General features: G+C 37.4%; 3 protein-coding genes and 7 non-coding genes across 10 annotated transcripts in view; 8 read left to right on the forward strand and 2 right to left on the reverse strand.

The window, feature by feature from the left end:
• Positions 1 to 20,145, reverse strand: part of LOC137491106 (uncharacterized) — a 1,257,671-nt gene that overhangs the window by 1,066,957 nt on the left and 170,569 nt on the right. The gene's annotated exons all lie outside the window — the stretch shown is intronic.
• Positions 1 to 20,145, reverse strand: part of LOC101884655 (uncharacterized) — a 108,639-nt gene that overhangs the window by 80,914 nt on the left and 7,580 nt on the right. The window lies entirely within an intron of this gene.
• Positions 1,179 to 11,214, forward strand: LOC137491442 (uncharacterized). The gene is made up of 3 exons (XM_073948919.1): positions 1,179 to 3,818; positions 5,310 to 6,487; positions 8,951 to 11,214. Exons 2-3 carry the CDS (start codon positions 6,195 to 6,197, stop codon positions 9,534 to 9,536), a joined length of 879 nt encoding a protein of 292 aa, XP_073805020.1. The 5' UTR covers positions 1,179 to 3,818; positions 5,310 to 6,194; the 3' UTR covers positions 9,537 to 11,214.
• trnas-gcu (transfer RNA serine (anticodon GCU)) lies at positions 15,393 to 15,474 on the forward strand. Its single transcript has one exon. It is a non-coding gene; the product is annotated as a tRNA-Ser (tRNA).
• On the forward strand, positions 16,026 to 16,107 carry trnas-acu (transfer RNA serine (anticodon ACU)). The gene has a single exon. It is a non-coding gene; the product is annotated as a tRNA-Ser (tRNA).
• Positions 16,665 to 16,746, forward strand: trnas-gcu (transfer RNA serine (anticodon GCU)). Its single transcript has one exon. It is a non-coding gene; the product is annotated as a tRNA-Ser (tRNA).
• On the forward strand, positions 17,937 to 18,018 carry trnas-gcu (transfer RNA serine (anticodon GCU)). The gene has a single exon. It is a non-coding gene; the product is annotated as a tRNA-Ser (tRNA).
• trnas-gcu (transfer RNA serine (anticodon GCU)) lies at positions 18,570 to 18,651 on the forward strand. The gene has a single exon. It is a non-coding gene; the product is annotated as a tRNA-Ser (tRNA).
• On the forward strand, positions 19,201 to 19,282 carry trnas-gcu (transfer RNA serine (anticodon GCU)). Its single transcript has one exon. It is a non-coding gene; the product is annotated as a tRNA-Ser (tRNA).
• On the forward strand, positions 19,840 to 19,921 carry trnas-gcu (transfer RNA serine (anticodon GCU)). The gene has a single exon. It is a non-coding gene; the product is annotated as a tRNA-Ser (tRNA).

A 20,145-nucleotide genomic window follows, 5' to 3' on the forward strand; every position in this document is an offset into this window, starting at 1 on the left:
TGCTGCTGCTGGGTTGTTTTCTGTGCTGAAGTTAAATTAATTTCCGGATGGTGCCGTAGGATATGCATTTGCATGTTGGTTGTGTTGTCCGTCACTTGAGGAAGCGTCTTAAAGCACTTACGGCAAATTGTGCGGGACTTGTCAACTACACGATTACCATCCTTTATCTCCACCGGGTAGCCGAAATGTTGCCATACTGCTGACTTAAATGAGGACGGAGGGTCCGCGATCTCTGGGTTTGTTGCCATGTTTCCTCATGTGCTTCAACTAGCACTAGCTGCTCAACTTTTGCAGGAGGGCGTCACGTGATAGTCACAGTCACAGTCACGGGGTGTGTCGCGATTCTCCCTTATCACACCGCGACACAGGATCGTGGATCTGAGTGTCGCGATTTCGATTTCATGTCGCGTATCGTTACAGCCTTACCTATAATGTATAAACATATTGTCTGTTATACTTTTATAATGGCCGTTATCGATTATTAAAACTGATATTCAGCAAATGAGAGGGTAAGTTTCGTATTTTCACTGAAATTGAAAAGAGGCAGTTGTTATAGGCTCCGTTTTGTTATAAACATCCTCACAGTGAAGATGAGGGTCATATTATACAGCACGGCGCCTCAACCTTTCTGCTGTCTGTTAAGTTGCTAATATTAAAAAGAAAATAGGCAGTTCCTTAAATCATGTTTTCATTTTATTGTTAAGAAAGTGAAACAACGTAACCATGGTGATGTGAATGAAGTTATAAAGTACACTGTTCCCTGTGAAGATTTACCCGTGTCCTCGGTAGTCTGTTTTCCATATCAAACTGAGAAGAAGAGACTGCAGCCTTGATCAAACTTGAGAAGTCTGAATTTACAAGAAGAGAATGCAGGACGGAACTATGTGTCTTCGTTTTCCCCCATCCACACTGGAGAAGCAGTGTTTTAGAATGAAAACGGCCTCTTCAGCTTTTCTAAAATGCTCCGTTTTCGGCACTCAAAAACTCCAGCGTAGTGTGGACGGATGGCGTAACCATAGCAAAACTTCAAATGACTGAGTTGGTCTTTAAGGCCCCGTTTACACTGATGCGTTTTCATTTTAAAACGCATCAGTGTAAACGGGGCCTTAAAGACCATCTCAGTCATTTGATCCTCATTCAGATATTCATTCATTCATGTATTCATTCATTTTCTTGTCGGCTTAGTCCCTTTATTAATCTGGGGTCGCCACAGTGGAAAGAACCGCCAACTTATCCAGCTAGTTTTTACGCAGCAGATGCCCTTCCAGCCGCAACCCATCTCTGGGAAACATCCACACACACACACTCAAACACTATGGACAGTTTAGCCCAGGGATTCCCAAACTTTTTTATTCCGGGACCCATCTAGGCAAGTAATTAAATCTCAAGACCCACCATAATATTTTAATATGAAAAAATGGGTAATAAAAATTGTATCCATTCAAAGCAGTTAAAAATATATGGTGTGTGGCTTTTTGGATTTTGCGATTTGATATGCACAAAATGAGGCTCAAAGTGCTTTTTGTGGGATGCTGGCTGTAACTGTGATCATATTTTATTGAAAAAGATACTCTTCTTTTTTTTTAGAAGAGAATATGATTAACCTTTGATCAAGCCCCTTGATTATGATCAAGCCCCGTAACATCGCAGTAAACTGCATCCACTGCTAGTGTAGTCATAAGAAACTAAATAGCTTTTTCATCTACTACTACAAGCTGGGAAAATGTCAGATAAATATGCCAATGCAATTAACGTTATAGCTGAATTGATCTAATATTTACACATTTGCTTGAGGAAGGAATGATGGGGGTAGTTACATTACTATTACTATTTTCCATAACATTTATGCCCTTTCATAACATTAGGTGAGATTAAAACAGATAGCACTATAGCTATTCATTCATTAGAAATCTGTCAACGTTGGGATGTAAAAATATGGGACAACAAATAGCTTCAAATTATTGAATATATAGCAAAAATTAGAAAATATTGACAATAAAATAAAAAAGTTTAGCCTATTAAAATCAATGGCCTATACAGAAATTAAATAAAGCTATAAAATCTATTTAACTTTTAATTGTATTTGCATATTGATTAAAGTTACTATAGTTATTTAGTGAAAAGCAACAAATGAATCTCTCATTGTGTTTTGTTTGATAACAGAGGTGTTAATGTAAGAATGTAATGATCTACAATAAAGCATTCGACTACTTTAGTAACTGTTTGCTCATTTAAGAGAAAATTAGTAGTGTTTAAAATAAAACACGCAGAACAGAGCAAAAAAAAAAAAATCACTTTTCCGACGGTCCCTTACTGAGAGCTCAACTGAGAGCGCGAGATCTACCGGCTAAACGCAGATTGCAAGGGCTGAAACGGATCAGTGCTCATAATTTAAAGCGAAAAAAAGAGACAAAGACAGCTGTAAAACATAACCAGCTTTGTCTTATTGTAGGAAACACACTTTAGATATTTTAGGGTGAGAGGTTTTTGAGTTATTGTCGTCAATCGTACTGGTTTTGATTCACCGCAATCTAAAATTTGCTGCAGCCATGTGACGTTGCGCGACCCACCTTTGTTCACTGTGACCCACAGTTTGACAACCCCTGATTTAGCCTACCCAATTCACCTGTACCGCATGTCTTTGAACTGTGGGGGAAACCGGAGCACCCGGAGAAAATCCACACGAAGTCAGAGAGAACATGCAAACTCCACACAGAAATGCCAACTAAGCTGAGGTTCGACCCAGCGACCTTCTTGCTGTTAGGCGACAGCACTACCTACTGCGCCACTCCCTCGCCTTTCATTCAGATATATTTTAATAATAAGAACACTAAATTAAATCCATCTTGCAGCTCTGAGTGTGCTGCCTAGTTCTCCTAAATGCACATAAGCACTCATTGAAAGACAGGAATATGTTTGCATATGTCATCCGTATTATAATAACTAATTACCAGGGCTATTGTGTTTAAAGAGGGTTTTCGTGGAGTCTTAAAATGTCTTAAATTCCAAAATCAAAATTTTAGGCCTTAAAAAGTCTTAAATTTACTGAAATATTTTGCTGTAGGTCTTAAATCTTTTATAAACTAGTCTTCATTTTTCCTTTGGTCTTAAATTAAGATTCATGTTTTTCTACCCAATCTGGCCCAAACCCACACAATCACCATCAATCCATCTCATTGTTTTTTATCCAGACATTTAAAAAGAATATATTTTAGAGCAGTAATCACAGTACCTTAAAACCATGATATTTTTATTCAAGCTTATCATACTGTCAGAATCTTATACTGGCACATGCCTAATGCTGCTTGATGTTGCAAAGTCATATTTTCCTATTTTATTATTTTTCTTTGTATGTATAGTCATGAACATGTATAGCCGTTTATAATTCCATGTCATTTCTCCAATAGGCAACTAAGTTGTAAGTTTTAAATCAATAGCAAATGAGATCAGGTCACTATGACATGATGGAGAATTTTTGTACGTCGCTGTTTGTCGTTGTACTACACTTATTCTGAAAGCTGATGCTGAGTATTAGTAGGAATTTTCACACTTGAAATTGTTAACCCTGGGTCATTCTAACCCTGGATAAACAGAATCCTGGGTTACCTGTAAATACGTTTCACACTGCTCATGCTATACCTGGGGTTATAAAATAATCCTGGGTGTTCATTAACAGACAGTTTATATTCGCAAACCCCGAGTTAACATTATTATTTGTATATTTACGTTGTCACTGTCCCCGATTGGACAAAAAGCAGATAACCTTTTTTTTAAATGGCATTTCTGCATCTTGTCGGGTATAAAATGTCATCATATAGGTCAGTGGTTCCCAACCTGGGGTCCGCGCCCCCCTAAGGGGGGCGCCAGAGTTCACAGGGGGGGGCGCGGGAGAGGATAAGTAGCAGACATCTAAAGTCATCTTAACGTGAGCGCTTTAATGGTCAAATAGGTGTCAAAACGCGGTGTTTAGTGATTATTTACACTAACCCTCATTTGTATAATAAACAAACGAGTTGAGGATCAAAAGACGTGAAAGAGAAACCATTAAAGATACAGCGTGCTATAATCCTTCTGCCGGCTGTTTTTATCATTATTAAACAAACATAACGAGAAAACTCTCGCTGCTCTTGACTGAAGGACTGCTGTAGCTAAAGTCTTTTTCTTACAGTGAAGATGCTTAAAGCACAGTTTGTTTCATATATTTATTCTATTGTATTTATTTCTCTTTCCTTTGCAGGGTGGAAAATAACTGTATGTATACAGTTGAAGTCAGAATTATTAGCCTTCTTGAAAATTAGCAAACCTTTTCCTGCCCAATTTCTGTTTCATGGAAAGAATATTTTATTAACTTATTTCTGAACATAATAGTTTTGATATCTCATTCTAATTACTGATTTCTTTTTGTCTTTGCTATAATGACACCACATAATATTTTACTAGATATTTTTCAAAATACAAGCATTCAGATTAAAGTGCAGTTCAAAGGCTTAATTAGAGTAACAAGGCAAGTCATTATAACGGTAGTTTATTCTGCAGACAATCAAAAATATATATTGCTTAAGGGGGCTAATAATATTGACCTTAAATTGGTTTCAAAATATTTAAACCTGCTTTTATTCTAGCTAAAATAAAACAAATAGAAGAAAAAATATTGTAGGAAATACTGTTAAAATTCTATGCTCTGTTAAACATAATTTGGGAAATATTTATTAAAAAAAAAAAAATCTCAGGAGCGCTAATAATTTTGACCTTAACTGGCAATGGTTTTGAATAATCGTGATTACAATTATGACCAAAATAATCGTGATTATGATTTTTCCCAAAATCGAGCAGCCCAAAAAATAAAAAATAATCTAAACACATGCTTAAAATTCCAATATAATAGTGAAAATAATTTAAATAAATAACTTAAAATAATTATTTAAATTTTGCTTACTCGCGCAATCTGCTTGTCAACGTATCGTAAAGGCAAAATCAAAACAAAAATGGCAGACAAACGTCAATGCAGTGATTCTTCAGAGGCGAAGAAAAAGATTAGACAGTATGACAAAGCCTACCTAAATTTTAAAACTGATTAATTCATATTTTCTATACATATTACTATATATTAATATTACACAAACACACACACACATATATATATATATATATATATATATATATATATATATATATATATATATATATATATATATATACAGTACATATGTGTGTGCGTGCGTGCGTATTTATATGGTGGGGGGGCTCCAATGTTTGTATATGTTTATGGGGGGGGCCCCAAAGAAAAAGGTTGGGAACCACTGATATAGTTCTTCAGCTAAGCCTCAGTACATGCACAAAGGCAAGAAAACAAAGACAAAAGTACAAATGAATGAAAACAAGTAGCAAAGTTTGTCATCTTCTCATCACTCCAGTTTACAGCAAACATGGCATTAAGCATTTGCACAAGTTCATTCATTCATTTTCCTTCGGCTTAGTCCCTTTATTCATCAGGGGTCGCCACAGTGGAATGAACCACCAACTTATCCAGCATATGTTTTAAACAGCGGATACCTGTCCAGCTGCAAAATAGTTCCGGGAAACATTTGCATAAGTTATATACAATAATGCAAACTCAATAATATAAGCTGAATTATGCGCGCTTGCTATGAACATACAGGATTTGTGTCAATCAGGTTTTCCAAGAAAGAGATGCACATGAGGAAAAACAACATGAGTAATCTAGAGCGAGTGCATTTGATCATTTGCTTTTAAAGCCACAGGCACAAAAAGAGCTTGGTTTTCCTCTGACCTCCAAAATGAAATATTCTGCAAGGTATATGATCTGATTTTGAGCTGAAACCTCAGACACATTCTGGAAACATTAAAGACTTACTTCACATCTTATAAAAAAGGTTCATAATAGAAAGCCTTTAAAGGTATTTCTGACACAGAAATGAAAATAGCCTCACCATTTACTTTCCATTGTGCGGTTTTAAACCTTGATGAGTTTCTTAATTCTGTTGAACACAAAATAAGATATTGTGATAAAAACGCTGGCTTACTTTGTGTTCCAGAAAAAGGAAATGTTTAAAACCACCTGATGGAGAGTAAATGGTTAGCTCATTTTAGTATTTAGGGTAAACATTGATTTCATGCTTGCCACTTTAAGCCTTCATACTAAAGTTCACTTTTTTGTTCTTTTTTAAGACCTGATGGTGCTGAAAGAAGAGACACATCAATGGAATGAATTGGAAGATAAACAACAAGAAATAACGACTGATGAAAAACCCACAGTGACTAAAAAGACTTCATCACGTGGAAGACCTCGGAAATCCAAGTCTAGGTGTAATTTCAGCTGTAAACAGAGTAGAAAGAGTTTCAGTCAAAAGCCAAACCTTGATGTTCACACTCGAAAGAAACCTTACACCTGCAAACAGTGTGGAAAAAGCTTCTATAATACAGGAAACTTAAAAGTGCACATGAGAATTCACTCTGGAGAGAGGCCGTACACACACTGTTAAAAATTGTCCCGTTAAAAAACAGTAAAATACTGGCAGCTGCAGTTGCCAGCAATGTACTGTTATTTTACAGTATGTTGCTGTAAAAATACATGGACTACATTGATTTACACAATACTCAAGTGAACTCATTTTGCTCACTGAAAGCAACTGCCTCAACTTGGTCAACTGCTGAATGAGTTTATGAAGTAATGTGCTATACATGCTTAGAAGCATACTTATAATGATAACTTATTTTAGTTAATTAGAAAAGTTCGGTTTAACTCTAATGTCCTATTTTTCACAACAGCACACATACATGTAAATCTGGAACTACCAGAGAGATTCTGACTGCATCAGCAACTAAACAGCCACTATCTTTAAATAGAGAAACATGCAGAATAACATCAGCAGTTCATTGTTCATCTTTAACTCATACACTGGCACTACTCTCATCCACAACGGTGACAGACAGAAGAAATTAGCTTCAGGTTTTACAGTAAAATACTGTTTTTTCCTTGATTTAACAGTAATCTACTGGCAGCTGTGGTTGCCAGCAATATACTGTTTTTTTACAGTCTATTTCCGTAGTGTAAATTAACAGTATATTACTGTTAAAATACATTTTTACACTGTTTTTACCTCTCACACCTTTAACCCTTTAAACCCCAGAGCAAATACTTCAGTTTTTATTGAAGTGTCCACACTACTGAGTGTTCAAGAAACATGTAGCAAAGCTGAAGTAAATTCATTAATTAACTGACTAATTAAATGATAATTGAGGATTAACAATGAACAAATGAAGAAATACTGAAGGGAAAAAACAAGAACAGAACATACAAAACTTTAGTCACAGCTTTATTATGAAATAACCTGAAGAACAACAAATGATTAAATCATTTAAATGATCAGCGGATGATTAAACAACTCTACAAACATCATCACCAGCTACACTTATTACTTAATACATGTATTTTTGTATAACATTTACTAAAGTTCTTCTTGAGAAAAAGTTAAAGTTTTATGTCACCATCATGGAGAACAGAGTTTGCTTTAGTTGGGCTCTTAGCCCTGTCATTTTTAACATTTATATATCTTGGCTGCTGCAATTGTTAAGAACTTTGTTTAAAAAGCTCCTTTGTTGTGGCAAACCAGTCAAAAACCTAAATAAGATCTGGTGATGTTCATGTTGCTATTAAATGGCAGAGTCTGTTCTCATTTAGTATAATATAATTTATTGCTGCTATTCAATGTTAAATCTATTGTTTTACATTATATGTCTATATATGGCAATGATTTCTGGAAGTTTTTAAGAATATCTTGGACATTAACACTGCTCTATGGTGTAAATTGCACTCAAAGAGACATCAATAATCAGCATATGAACCTCAATAATGGTGACAACTAACAAAATTAACAGTTTAACTCACAAACAGGCAACTGAAAGTCGAAACATAAACAACAGCAGAATCAAACACAAATAAAGAAAACTGTGAGACCATTATACAAAATTTATTTATAGCGCAATGCATGCTGGGATATTTGTATTGTGCCACTCCCAGCATGCATTGCAGCATGAAACATTTGAGATGTTACCATTGTTGAGATACAAGGTCAGATTCATGAGGTCTGAGTGTGTATTTGTCATAACTGAACTGTTTTTGTATGTTATTTCTTAACTGTTAAGTAATTACAGAGGTATCTTTGCTGTTTCCACTTCTCATTAATTAAATTAATACCTGCAACTAAGCATAAAATCTATTGCATGAGGCCCTTCTTCCAGATTTATACCAACACATTTATCAGAACTAATTTCAGACAAATAGATTTCTCTATTTATTGACTTCCCAACTTTATTGGTATAGTACAAATGATTTGTAAACTCTGCATTACAGCAGTTGGAAAGTCTTCTTAAATGAGTTCAAGGGTGAAGAGCCCAACTAAATCAGCCCCTCACTCCATTACGGTGACACAAAAAACACCTTAATTTCTGTTGGATCTCAATGAGAATTGTATGGACGTCAAATCAGTCAGTAATAAGTGTGTCTGCTGTTGTTTGTGGAGTTGTTTAATGATCCTCTGCTGAGACTGAAGCTGTTTTATTTGATTTTATTTTATTTAATGTTGTAACTCAAGTCACTGTTTGTATTTCTTGTTTATTTTCTTCAGTAATTGTAATTATTAACAGCAGGTGTTCATCAGTGTCTGAATTCACTCAATATAGTCAGGTGAACTATATTAGTTAACTAGTGTATGAAATAGTGAACAAGGGCACAAAGTGTGATTTTAAACAGAGACTTCAAAACATCGAATCAGAACTCTGTTAGCTCACAGTTTTCTGCAGTTGTTTACTTTCTCGAAAACAAAAATGTTACCCAGAAAGCACTGTTTTAACAGAATATTACTGTTTTAGTGAAAAAACATTATTTTACCATAGAATCTGACCGTTTTTTAACAGCAATTTTTTACAGTGCATGCCAACAGTGTGGAAAAAGCTTCTATTCTACAGGAAACTTGGCAGTGCACAGAAGAATTCACACTGGAGAGAAGCCTTACTCTTGCCCTCAGTGTAGAAAAAGTTGTAAGCAAAATGGCAACCTTGAAGTCCACATGAGAACTCACACTGGAGAGAGAAGCTTTATTTGCACACAGTGTGGGAAAGGTTTTTCTCAAAAACAAAACCTTACCATCCACATGAGGATTCACACTGGAGAGAAACCTTACACATGCACAGAGTGTGGTAAAAGGTTCCCACATAAAGGCTCACTCAAACACCACATGATAACTCACACCGGACAGAAGCCGTTTGCATGTGCTCATTGTGGAAAGAGCTTCACAACCAAACCTAGCCTCATGAATCACATGAATGGTCACACTGGAACCACAGTGTTCACATGTGATCAGTGTGGAAAGAGTCTCACATGCAAAGACTCCATCAAGCAACACATGAAGACTCACTTAGGAGAGCGTTTTCGATGCAGTGAGTGTGGAAGGGTCTTAAAACATAAAAGAACCCTCATCAATCACATGAAGCTTCACAATGGAGAGAAAAAATGAGGCCTTGTCCAGCAGAGCTTAAGGCTCTCACCCAGTAAAGCATGGAATAGCATCTCGGGACAAGTGTGAACTCTTGAATAGATCTCAAGTTACTGCAATGAAACCCTTTGAACTTGAAGATTTTAACTCAATAACTGAAGAGGGGTGAAGATGTACCAGGTTGTGAGAGTTTCTACTTCTTTGCAAGAAAGCAAAATAACTCTGTATGTGTTTCAAGTTATTATGAACTGAGAACCAATTTTGTGCACATTGCACACTGCAATCAAATGGTCGGCTCTGAAAGGAGAATTTAAAAGATTAGAGAGGAGAAAATGTTTGGGGAGATTGTGTTTTTGATCATTCACATTGTTTGATTTTCACTCCCTTGAACAAACACAGATTTGCCCCCAATTTTGGGCTTTTGTCTGCAATTTTACAAAACTTGCTGGTGAATGAAAGTCCACCTAAACTCGGCTGGTGTGAACTTGCAATGACAGTGAGAGACTGATGCAGACTCCATAAAGCCCTGATCAGACTACACAATGCCATTTGCCAATTACAACAGATGATATATATATACTAACCAGCAATGATAGGTGAGCAAAATAAAAATTGAAAGAGGATACTTTTATTAGGCCTTTCATGAGTCTAATAATCTCAAAATCACACTTTAAAAGAAGGTCCAAAAACCTGCATTTACAAATGAAGAATGTTTTGCAAAGCATAAAAGGTTGTTAACCAGGTAATGCTGTGTACAATTTGTTTTAGTTACACCAAATTTAACTTGTTTATTGTAAAAAGGGTTTACATGGATATTGACATGAGACATTCTGTATTATGTGTCATGAGTAGGGCCAGACAGAATCTGTCGACGTTTTTATAAGTTATGAACATGAGTATATGCAGTTGTAGAAAATATGCTCAGTGTTTTCAATAACTTTCACAAAATTGGCAAGTTCTCCTCAGTATCAAATTTTAATCTCAGGAATTATTTTGATGGATACACATTATTAATCATTTAAACTGAAGTTCTTTAATTTTGGGGAGAATTAAAAAAGAAATGTAACTTGTTCTTATTTTTCTAATTCCTGTGAATTAAATTCTTTTAAAATAAACGAGGTCTGAGCTGATTAGGATGAAGCCTTTAAATAAGAATATTCATTTAAAACTTATTACATATTGGATCTCTAAAAATAAAGATGGAAGAGCGAACATTACAGAATAGTGTGAAAGAAAACCTCTGATCAATACTGTGATGTTTTTAGGAATAACATTAATAATTGTGTAAAACTCTTTAGGGTGACAAGCAAAACCCTGTTTAAAGAATGGGTTGAATTATTTTAATTTAGCAAAAAGATCGTCATTTCAAGTGAAAAAAAAAGTCAAATGCGATTATAATTTATTTAAACAAGTTTCCGTTTAATTTGATGAGATGACGAGGAATCTGAACCAGCACCAAAGCCACTCCTTCCACCTGCTCCATCAATAGAATATCCTCCTGTTACCTCAGATCCCACTGAACTTTTACTATAGTTCCCACTATGATTTGGCCACAACCAGCACCAGCAGTACCACCAGCTCCACCGACAACATGTACAGAGAAGCTGAAGCTCTGGGTGCCACTGGACAATGTACCACATGCCCCCTCAAGCTACTTAATACAGTGATTTTTTATTTATTTTTTTTTTTAGCTCTGCACAGTTGCCAGACATTCAGAATCGCTCCCCAGCAAACATCAGAAACAGGTGGGTTCAACAAAGGTTTCCACCCATGTAAAAAAAAATGTTGCACAACAAATAGTAGTAATAACTATAATATACAGCCACAGTAAAAAGTTTGGAATATTTTATAATAAGCTTATTCTGCTCACTAAAATGTTATTGCATTTTTAAATAACTGTTATTTTATTAAATGTTTAAAATATAATTTATTCACATTTAAGCCTGAATTGTACGCATGATTAGTCTTAAGCGTGATGATTATGGAGGACCAAGAGTCCGAGGTTGCCACAGCGGGATGAACCGCCAACTTATCCAGCAAGTTTTTACACAGCAGATGCCTTTCCAGCCGCAACCCATCTCTGGAAAACACACACACACACACACACACATGCTCTCTCTCTTTCACACACGCACACATGCTCTCTCTCTTTCACACATGCACACACACTCACACACAGACACGCACGCATATGTCACACACACACACATGCACATAAACTCTCTCTCACACACACTCTCTTTCTCACACAAACATGCACGTGCACACACACACACTCTTATGCTTATGGTTATTATTGTTCTGTATTTTAATGTACAAATGATCTATAGAAATGTCATAGAGCTACAGTGTATAGAATTAAAAGTCAGGGAGTAGTCAGTTATTTATATATGCATTATTTGTCTAACAATTGTCAACAGAACAGTAATGAATATAGAGTAGGAAATGTAAAAATAATAAATTAGTTATTAATAATATAGTATTAACAATATAAACAATGTAAATAAAATGTTAAATACAAACAGAAACCGACACAAAGGGGATATAAAAGTCAAGGACCAGTCATTTATAAATGCAATATTTATTTAACAATGGTCAACAAAACAGTAATGAACATGGAATAAAAAAATCTAAAAAATTAAATGTGAAATATTAACAGAAAAAAATACAAAAATTAACAAATTAAATAAAATGTTGAATAAATTTAGAAACCAACAAGTGAAATAGAATAAATTGAACTATTATGGTGCACCGTTGTGGAGGATAGTAGCATCTGTGTGCAAGTCCAATATAAACTAAGGATAGCTGATGTTGTGCTGCATATTCTTTTGTTTAAAAGTAACTGTGTAGTTACAAATACAGGGAAAATCTGTTTGCTAATTATACATACATGAACACATTAGTGGATTAAATGACTACGTTTTTGTGAGCTAAACTAGGTTTTTGGGAACTAAGCATTGTATCAGTTGATAAAATATGGTTATTTTCTGTAAATTCAGTAAAAACAGTCCTATAAAACTTCCGTATTTTTACAGAAAATTCCTGGCAACCACTGCCGGTATTTTTCAGTAAATTTAAAGGATTTTTTTAGCAGTGTAAATAAATTAAAGTTAATTATAAATGTTGTGTTGATTGAACTAAACAACATTACCTTACCTTTATGTAACTAGCTTAAGTTCACTCAAATGAATATTCGTTCTTTAAGGTAACTTAACTCGGTTACGTGGAACCTGTTGACATAAAAAAGTTAATTAAAGCCAACATATCATTTTTTTGAGTGCAAGGTCCACTGTCCACGAGACTGCAATGGGCATTTCTCAATCTGAAAAAAATCATGAAAAATAGAATAAATAATTTTAACTCAATGACTCCTTTAATAAAGCACAAAATAGCTCTGTAAATTAATTTAACACTGTTTCTAGAATGTGTGTAATATTTATCTAATATGTAATTGTACAGTTTGTATCTCCAAAAACGAAAAGAAAAAGATAGAGGTAAAGTTGGTTTTATATTCGCACATTTGCTCATTTAGAAGTCTCTATATTGTTCACCATATTACTTTGAATATTCGTTTGAAATTAGCATGCAAGTATGATTTGAAAACAATATCAACACTTATCTAATTCACTGTGAACAATGCTGTACTTTGATAATCATTAATCGATGTCTGCTAATATGATTTTCCTATTTAGAATTTGCAAAAAAAAAATTCTGAAATGATTTTATTGAGGAGAATGTCTGAATATCCAAATATAAAACCAACTTTACCTCTATAAGAAAAAAAATAAGAGGAACTGGACAGGAACATTCCAGGCCTTAAAACCACATGCTGTATTGTACATTCATAATCCATTCCCCCACCTTTTAAAATCTCTCTCATAAATGGTCAAACTATAGTTAATTATTCGACGTAAATCTCAAAATACATGCATTTTAAAACACATTATTATTTAAAAACAAGTATGACATATTTTACATAGATACTGTACTGAATGTACTGAAGCCTAACAAGTTAAGCAAATTTCAACAAACATTATATCATGTAAACGAAATACACACCCTTTGATAAATCTCAAGCCACTTATTTATTGAGGAGCTGGCCTGTTCCTGTTGCCCTCATCTGATGGCCAAACTCCTGTGCTGGCAAACTTTTTCAGATGTGAAATCCAGTCAGCGTCTGACATGGCTTTGTGGAATTTTTCAGACATTTTTTCTCCTATAAATTAAACGGTTTTAGATTAAAGTATCCAAATTTGAATTACAACACACTAAAACATTAATAACGTGCAATTATGTAGATTTTCTTATCTTTTTTAAGAAATCACTATCAGAAAAAAAATCCTGAACTTTAAACAAAACGATGCTGTGCTCTGTCGAATGATGCTGTTTGTCGAAAATCACTGAAGGTCAAGGAACTTTTTTGACCTCTGACCCGCCTCCAGATGACCCTGTTATTCCTTCGTGTACCTTCGGCTCAGTTCGTAAAATTGATTGACATCTGACTAACCTGTTTGACTGCACACATAGCGGTGAATCTTAGAACGGTTCCTTCCCCAGCTTTAACATTGCCATGACTCTGATTGGTCAAATGTTGAAAATGTTGAGAATTACGGTCCGCGATTGGCTGCAAATGTTGAGATGCTGCAACATGATTGGCTACAATGTTGGACCGAATCGCTCCGATTGGCCCTCATCTTCAACATTTGTGAAATATTGATGGACAATCCTTTAGCAGCTGGCATTGCTAATCCATTGTGCTCTTTAAATCCCATCCTCGTCGCTAATATGTCCTGGCATTCGAGAGAGCTTGGTGCTTCTGTGGAACTTGTTTTACTCTCACTCTCTTAGCATTTTGAAGGATGTTGTTGCAAAATTTTATTACGAAGTGGCCAAGTCCATCGAATCCCATCCTTGTCGTTCAAATGCTTTGGCGTTTGAAAGAGGCCGGTGCTTTTGTGAAAGGTGTTTTACTTGCACGCTCTTATCGTTTTAAAGAATGTTATTGTAAAAATTCATGTCATCTTTACTGAAAAGAGCTGCAAATACATACAGAAATGCTATAGTCCAGCCCCCATCAGGAAAGGGAGTATATACATGACGAGGTGGCCGAGTCCATCGAATCCCATTTTTGTCGTTCATATGGCAAAACTAAAAGTCATCTTATCGAAAATAGTTGCACAAACATACATTTACAAATATGTGCCACAGTCTGGCCTCCACCAGAGAAAAAGGTGTATACGAGACGAGTTGGCGAGTGGTTAAGGCGATTGACTGCTAGTCCATTGTGCTTTGCACACGTGTGTCTGAATCCCATACTCATTGCTAACATGTTCTGGCATTCGATAGAATGGTGTTTCTGTAGAAGTTGTTTTACTATCACTCTCTTAGCGGTTTGAAGGATGTTGTTGCAAAATTTAATGTCATCTTTATAAAAAAAGAGCTGCAAATACAAACATATATGCCATAGTCCTGCCCCCATCATGAAAGTGAGTACATACATGACGAAGAGGAAGAGTCCATCGAATCCCATCCTTGTCGTTCAAATGCTCTGGCGTTTGAAAGAGGCCGGTGCTTCCGTGGAAGGTGTTTTACTCGCACGCTCTTATCGTTTTGAAGGATGTTGTTGCAAAATTTAACGTCATCTTTACCGAAAATAGCAGCAAATACATACAGAAATGCCATAGTCCAGCCCCCAACAGGCAAGTGAGTACATACATGACGGGGTGGCCGAGTCCATCGAATCCCATTTTTGTCGTTCATTTGCTCTGTCGTTCATACGGCAAAACTGAAAGTCATCTTACCGAAAATAGTTGCAGAAACATACATTTACAATTATGTGCCACAGTCCACCTCCAACAGAGAAGAAGGAAAATACATTACGAGGTGGCCGAGTGGTTAAGGCGATGGACTGCTAATCCATTGTGCTCTGCACGCGTGGGTTCGAATCCCATCCTCGTCGCTCATATTTTATGGCATTCAAGAGATCATGGTCTTTCTGTAGAAGTTCTCTCACTCTTTTAGCGTTTTGAAGGATGTTGTTGCAAAATTTTATGTCAACTTTATCGAAAATAGCTGCAAATACAAACATATATGCCATAGTCCAGCCCCCATCATGAAAGTGAGTACATACATGACGAGGTGAAAGAGTCCATCAAATCCCATCCTTGTCGTTCAAATTCTCTGGCGTTTAAAAGAGGGCGGTGCTTCCGTGGAAGGTGTTTTACTCGCACGCTCTTATCATTTTGAAGGATGTTGTTGCAAAATTTAACATCATCTTTACCGAAAATAGCAGCAAATACATACAGAAATGCCATAGTCCAGCCCCCAACAGGAAAGCGAGTACATACATGACGGGGTGGCCGAATCCATCAAATCCCATTTTTGTCGTTCATTTGCTCTGTCGATCATACGGCAAAACTGAAAGTCATCTGACCGAAAATAGTTGAAGAAACATACATTTACAATTATGTGCCACAGTCCGGCCTCCACCAGAGAAGAAGGAAAATACGTGACGAGGTGGCCGAGTGGTTAAGGCGATGTACTACTAATCCATTGTGCTCTGCACGTGAGGGTTCGAATCCCATCCTCCTCGCTCATATGTTCTGGCATTTGAGAGATCATTGTGTTTCTGTAGAAGTACTTTTACTCTCACTCTTTTAGCGTTTTGAAGGATGTTGTTGCAAAATTTAACGTCATCTTTATCGAAAATAGCTGCAAATAGAAACATATATGCCATAGTCCAGCCCCCATCATGAAAGTGAGTACATACATGACGAGGTGGAAGGGTCCATCGAATCCCATCCTTGTTGTTCAAATACTCTGGCATTTGAAAGAGGCCGGTGCTTCCGTGTAAGGTGTTTTACTCTCACGCTCTTATCGTTTTGAAGAATGTTGTTGCAAAATTTTACGTCATCTTTACTGAAAATAGCAGCAAATACATACAAAAATGCCGTAGTCCAGCCCCCAACAGGAAAGTGAGTACATACATGACGGGGTGGCCGAGTCCATCGAATCCCATTTTTGTCGTTCATTTGTTCTCTCGTTCATACGGCAAAACTGAAAGTCTTCTTACCGAAAATAGTTGCAGAAACATACATATACCAATATGTGGTACAGTCCGGCCTCCACCAGAGAAAAAGCATGATACATGACGAGGTGGCCGAGTGGTTAAGGTGATGGACTGCTAATCCATTGTGCTTTGCATGCGTGGGTTCGAATCCCATCCTCGTCGCTCATATGTTCTGGCATTCGAGAGATCATGGTGTTTCCGTAGAACTTCTCTCACACTTTAAGCGTTTTGAAGGATGTTGTTGCAAAATTTTATGTCAACTTTATCGAAAGTAGCTGCAAATACAAACATATATGCCATAGTCCAGCCCCCATCATGAAAGTGAGTACATACATGACGAGGTGGAAGAGTCCATCGAATCCCATCCTTGTCGTTCAAATGCTCTGGCGTTCGAAAGAGGCCGGTGCTTCCATGGAAGGTGTTTTACTCGCACGCTCTTATCGTTTTGAAGGATGTTGTTGCGAAATTTAACGTCATCTTTACCGAAAATAGCAGCAAATACATACAGAAATGCCGTAGTCCAGCCCCCAACAGGAAAGTGAGTACATACATGACGGGGTGGCCGAGTCCATCGAATCCCATTTTTGTCGTTCATTTGCTCTCTCGTTCATACGGCAAAACTGAAAGTCATCTTACCGACAATAGTTGCAGAAACATACATATACAAATATGTGGTACAGTCCGGCCTCCACCAGAGAAAAAACAAAATGCATGACGAGGTGGCAGAGTGTCTAAGGAGATGGACTGCTAATCCATTGTGCTTTGCACGCGTGGGTTCGATTCCCATCCTCGTCGCCGATATGTTCTGGCATTCGAGAGATCATGGTGTTTTTGTAGAAGTTCTTTTACTCTCACTCTTTTAGTGATTTGAAGGATGTTGTTGCAAAATTTTATGTCATCTTTATCGAAAATAGCTGCAAATACAAACATATATGCCATAGTCCAGCCCCCATCATGAAAGTGAGTACATACATGACGAGATGGAAGAGTCCATCGAATCCCATCCTTGTCGTTCAAATGCTCTGGCGTTCGAAAGAGGCCGGTTCTTCCGTGGAAGGTGTTTTACTCGCACGCTCTTATTGTTTTGAAGGATGTTGTTGCAAAATTTAACGTCATCTTTACCGAAAATAGCAGCAAATACATACAGAAATGCCGTAGTCCAGCCCCCAACAGGTAAGTGAATACATACATGACGGGGTGGCTGAGTCCATCAAATCCCATTTTTGTCGTTCATTTGTTCTCTCGTTCATACGGCAAAACTGAAAGTCTTCTTACCGAAAATAGTTGCAGAAACATACATATACAAATATGTGCCACAGTCCGGCCTCCACCAGAGAAAAAGGATGATACATGATGAGGTGGCCGAGTGGTTAAGGCGATGGACTGCTAATCCATTGTGCTCTGCACGCGTGGGTTCGAATCCCATCCTCGTCGCTCATATGTTCTGGCATTCGAGAGATCATTGTGTTTCTGTAGAAATTCTCTCACTTTTTTAGCGTTTTGAAGGATGTTGTTGCAATATTTTATATCAACTTTATCGAAAATAGCTGCAAATACAAACATATATGCCATAGTCCAGCCCCCATCATGAAAGTGAGTACATACATGACGAGGTGGAAGAGTCCATCGAATCCCATCCTTGTCATTCAAATGCTCTGGCGTTTGAAAGAGGCCGGTGCTTCCGTGGAAGGTGTTTTACTCGCACGCTCTTATCGTTTTGAAGGATGTTGTTGCAAAATTTAACGTCATCTTTACCGAAAATAGCAGCAAATACATACAAAAATGCCGTAGTCCAGCCCCCAACAGGAAAGTGAGTACATACATGACGGGGTGGCCGAGTCCATCGAATCCCATTTTTGTCGTTCATTTGCTCTCTCGTTCATACGGCAAAACTGAAAGTCTTCTTATCGAAAATAGTTGCAGAAACATACATATACAAATATGTGGTACAGTCCGGCCTCAACCAGAGAAGAAAGAAAATACATGACGAGGTGGCCGAGTGGTTAAGGCGATGGACTGCTAATCCATTGTGCTCTGCACGCGTGGGTTCGAATCCCATCCTCGTCGCTCACATATTATGGCATTCAAGAGATCTTGGTCTTTCTGTAGAAGTTCTCTCACTCTTTTAGCGTTTTGAAGGATGTTGTTGCAAAATTTTGTCAACTTTATCGAAAATAGCTGCAAATACAAACATATATGCCATAGTCCAGCCGCCATCATGAAAGTGAGTACATACATGACGAGGTGAAAGAGTCCATCAAATCCCATCCTTATCGTTCAAATTCTCTGGCGTTTAAAAGAGGGCGGTGCTTCCGTGGAAGGTGTTTTACTCGCACGCTCTTATCGTTTTGAAGGATGTTGTTGCAAAATTTAACATCATCTTTTCCGAAAATAGCAGCAAATACATACAGAAATGCCGTAGTCCAGCCCCCAACAGGAAAGTGAGTACATACATGACGGGGTGGCCGAGTCCATCGAATCCCATTTTTGTCGTTCATTTGCTCTGTCGATCATACGGCAAAACTGAAATTCATCTGACCGAAAATAGTTGCAGAAACATACATTTACAATTATGTGCCACAGTCCGGCCTCCACCAGAGAAGAAGGAAAGTACGTGACGAGGTGGCCGAGTGGTTAAGGCGATGGACTGCTAATCCATTGTTCTCTGCACGTGTGGGTTCGAATCCCATCCTCCTCGTTCATATGTTCTGGCATTCTAGTGATCATGGTGTTTCTGTAGAAGTACTTATACTCTCACTCTTTTAGCGTTTTGAAGGATGTTGTTGCAAAATTTAACGTCATCTTTATCGAAAATAGCTGCAAATACAAACATATATGCCATAGTCCAGCCCCCATCATGAAAGTGAGTACATACATGACGAGGTGAAAGAGTCCATCAAATCCCATCCTTGTCGATCAAATTCTCTGGCGTTTGAAAGAGGCCGGTGCTTCCGTGGAAGGTGTTTTACTCGCACGCTCTTACCGTTTTGAAGGATGTTGTTGCAAAATTTAACGTCATCTTTACCGAAAATAGCAGCAAATACATACAGAAATGCCGTAGTCCAGCCCCCAACAGGAAAGTGAGTACATACATGACGGGGTGGCCGAGTCCATCGAATCCCATTTTTGTCATTCATTTGCTCTCTCGTTCATACGGCAAAACTGAAAGTCTTCTTACCGAAAATAGTTGCAGAAACATACATATACAAATATGTGGTACAGTCCGGCCTCCACCAGAGAAAAAGAAAAATATGTGACGTGGTGGCCGAGTGGTTAAGGCGATGGACTGCTAATCCACTGTGCTTTGCACGCGTGGGTTGGAATCTCATCCTCGTCGCTCATATGTTCTGGCATTCGAGAGATCATAGTGTTTCGCAGAAGTTCTCTCACTCTTTTAGTGATTTGAAGGATGTTGTTGCAAAATTTAACGTCATCTTTACTGAAAATAGCAGCAAATACATACAGAAATGCCGTAGTCCAGCCCCCAACAGGAAAGTGAGTACAGACTTCCGGTGGCGCGCGCTGCAAGATGGCTGCTCGGCACTGAGCTCCTTACAAATA

Source organism: Danio rerio, chromosome 4 (assembly GCF_049306965.1).
Source record: "Danio rerio strain Tuebingen ecotype United States chromosome 4, GRCz12tu, whole genome shotgun sequence".
In the NCBI taxonomy this organism is placed as follows: Eukaryota; Metazoa; Chordata; class Actinopteri; order Cypriniformes; family Danionidae; genus Danio; species Danio rerio.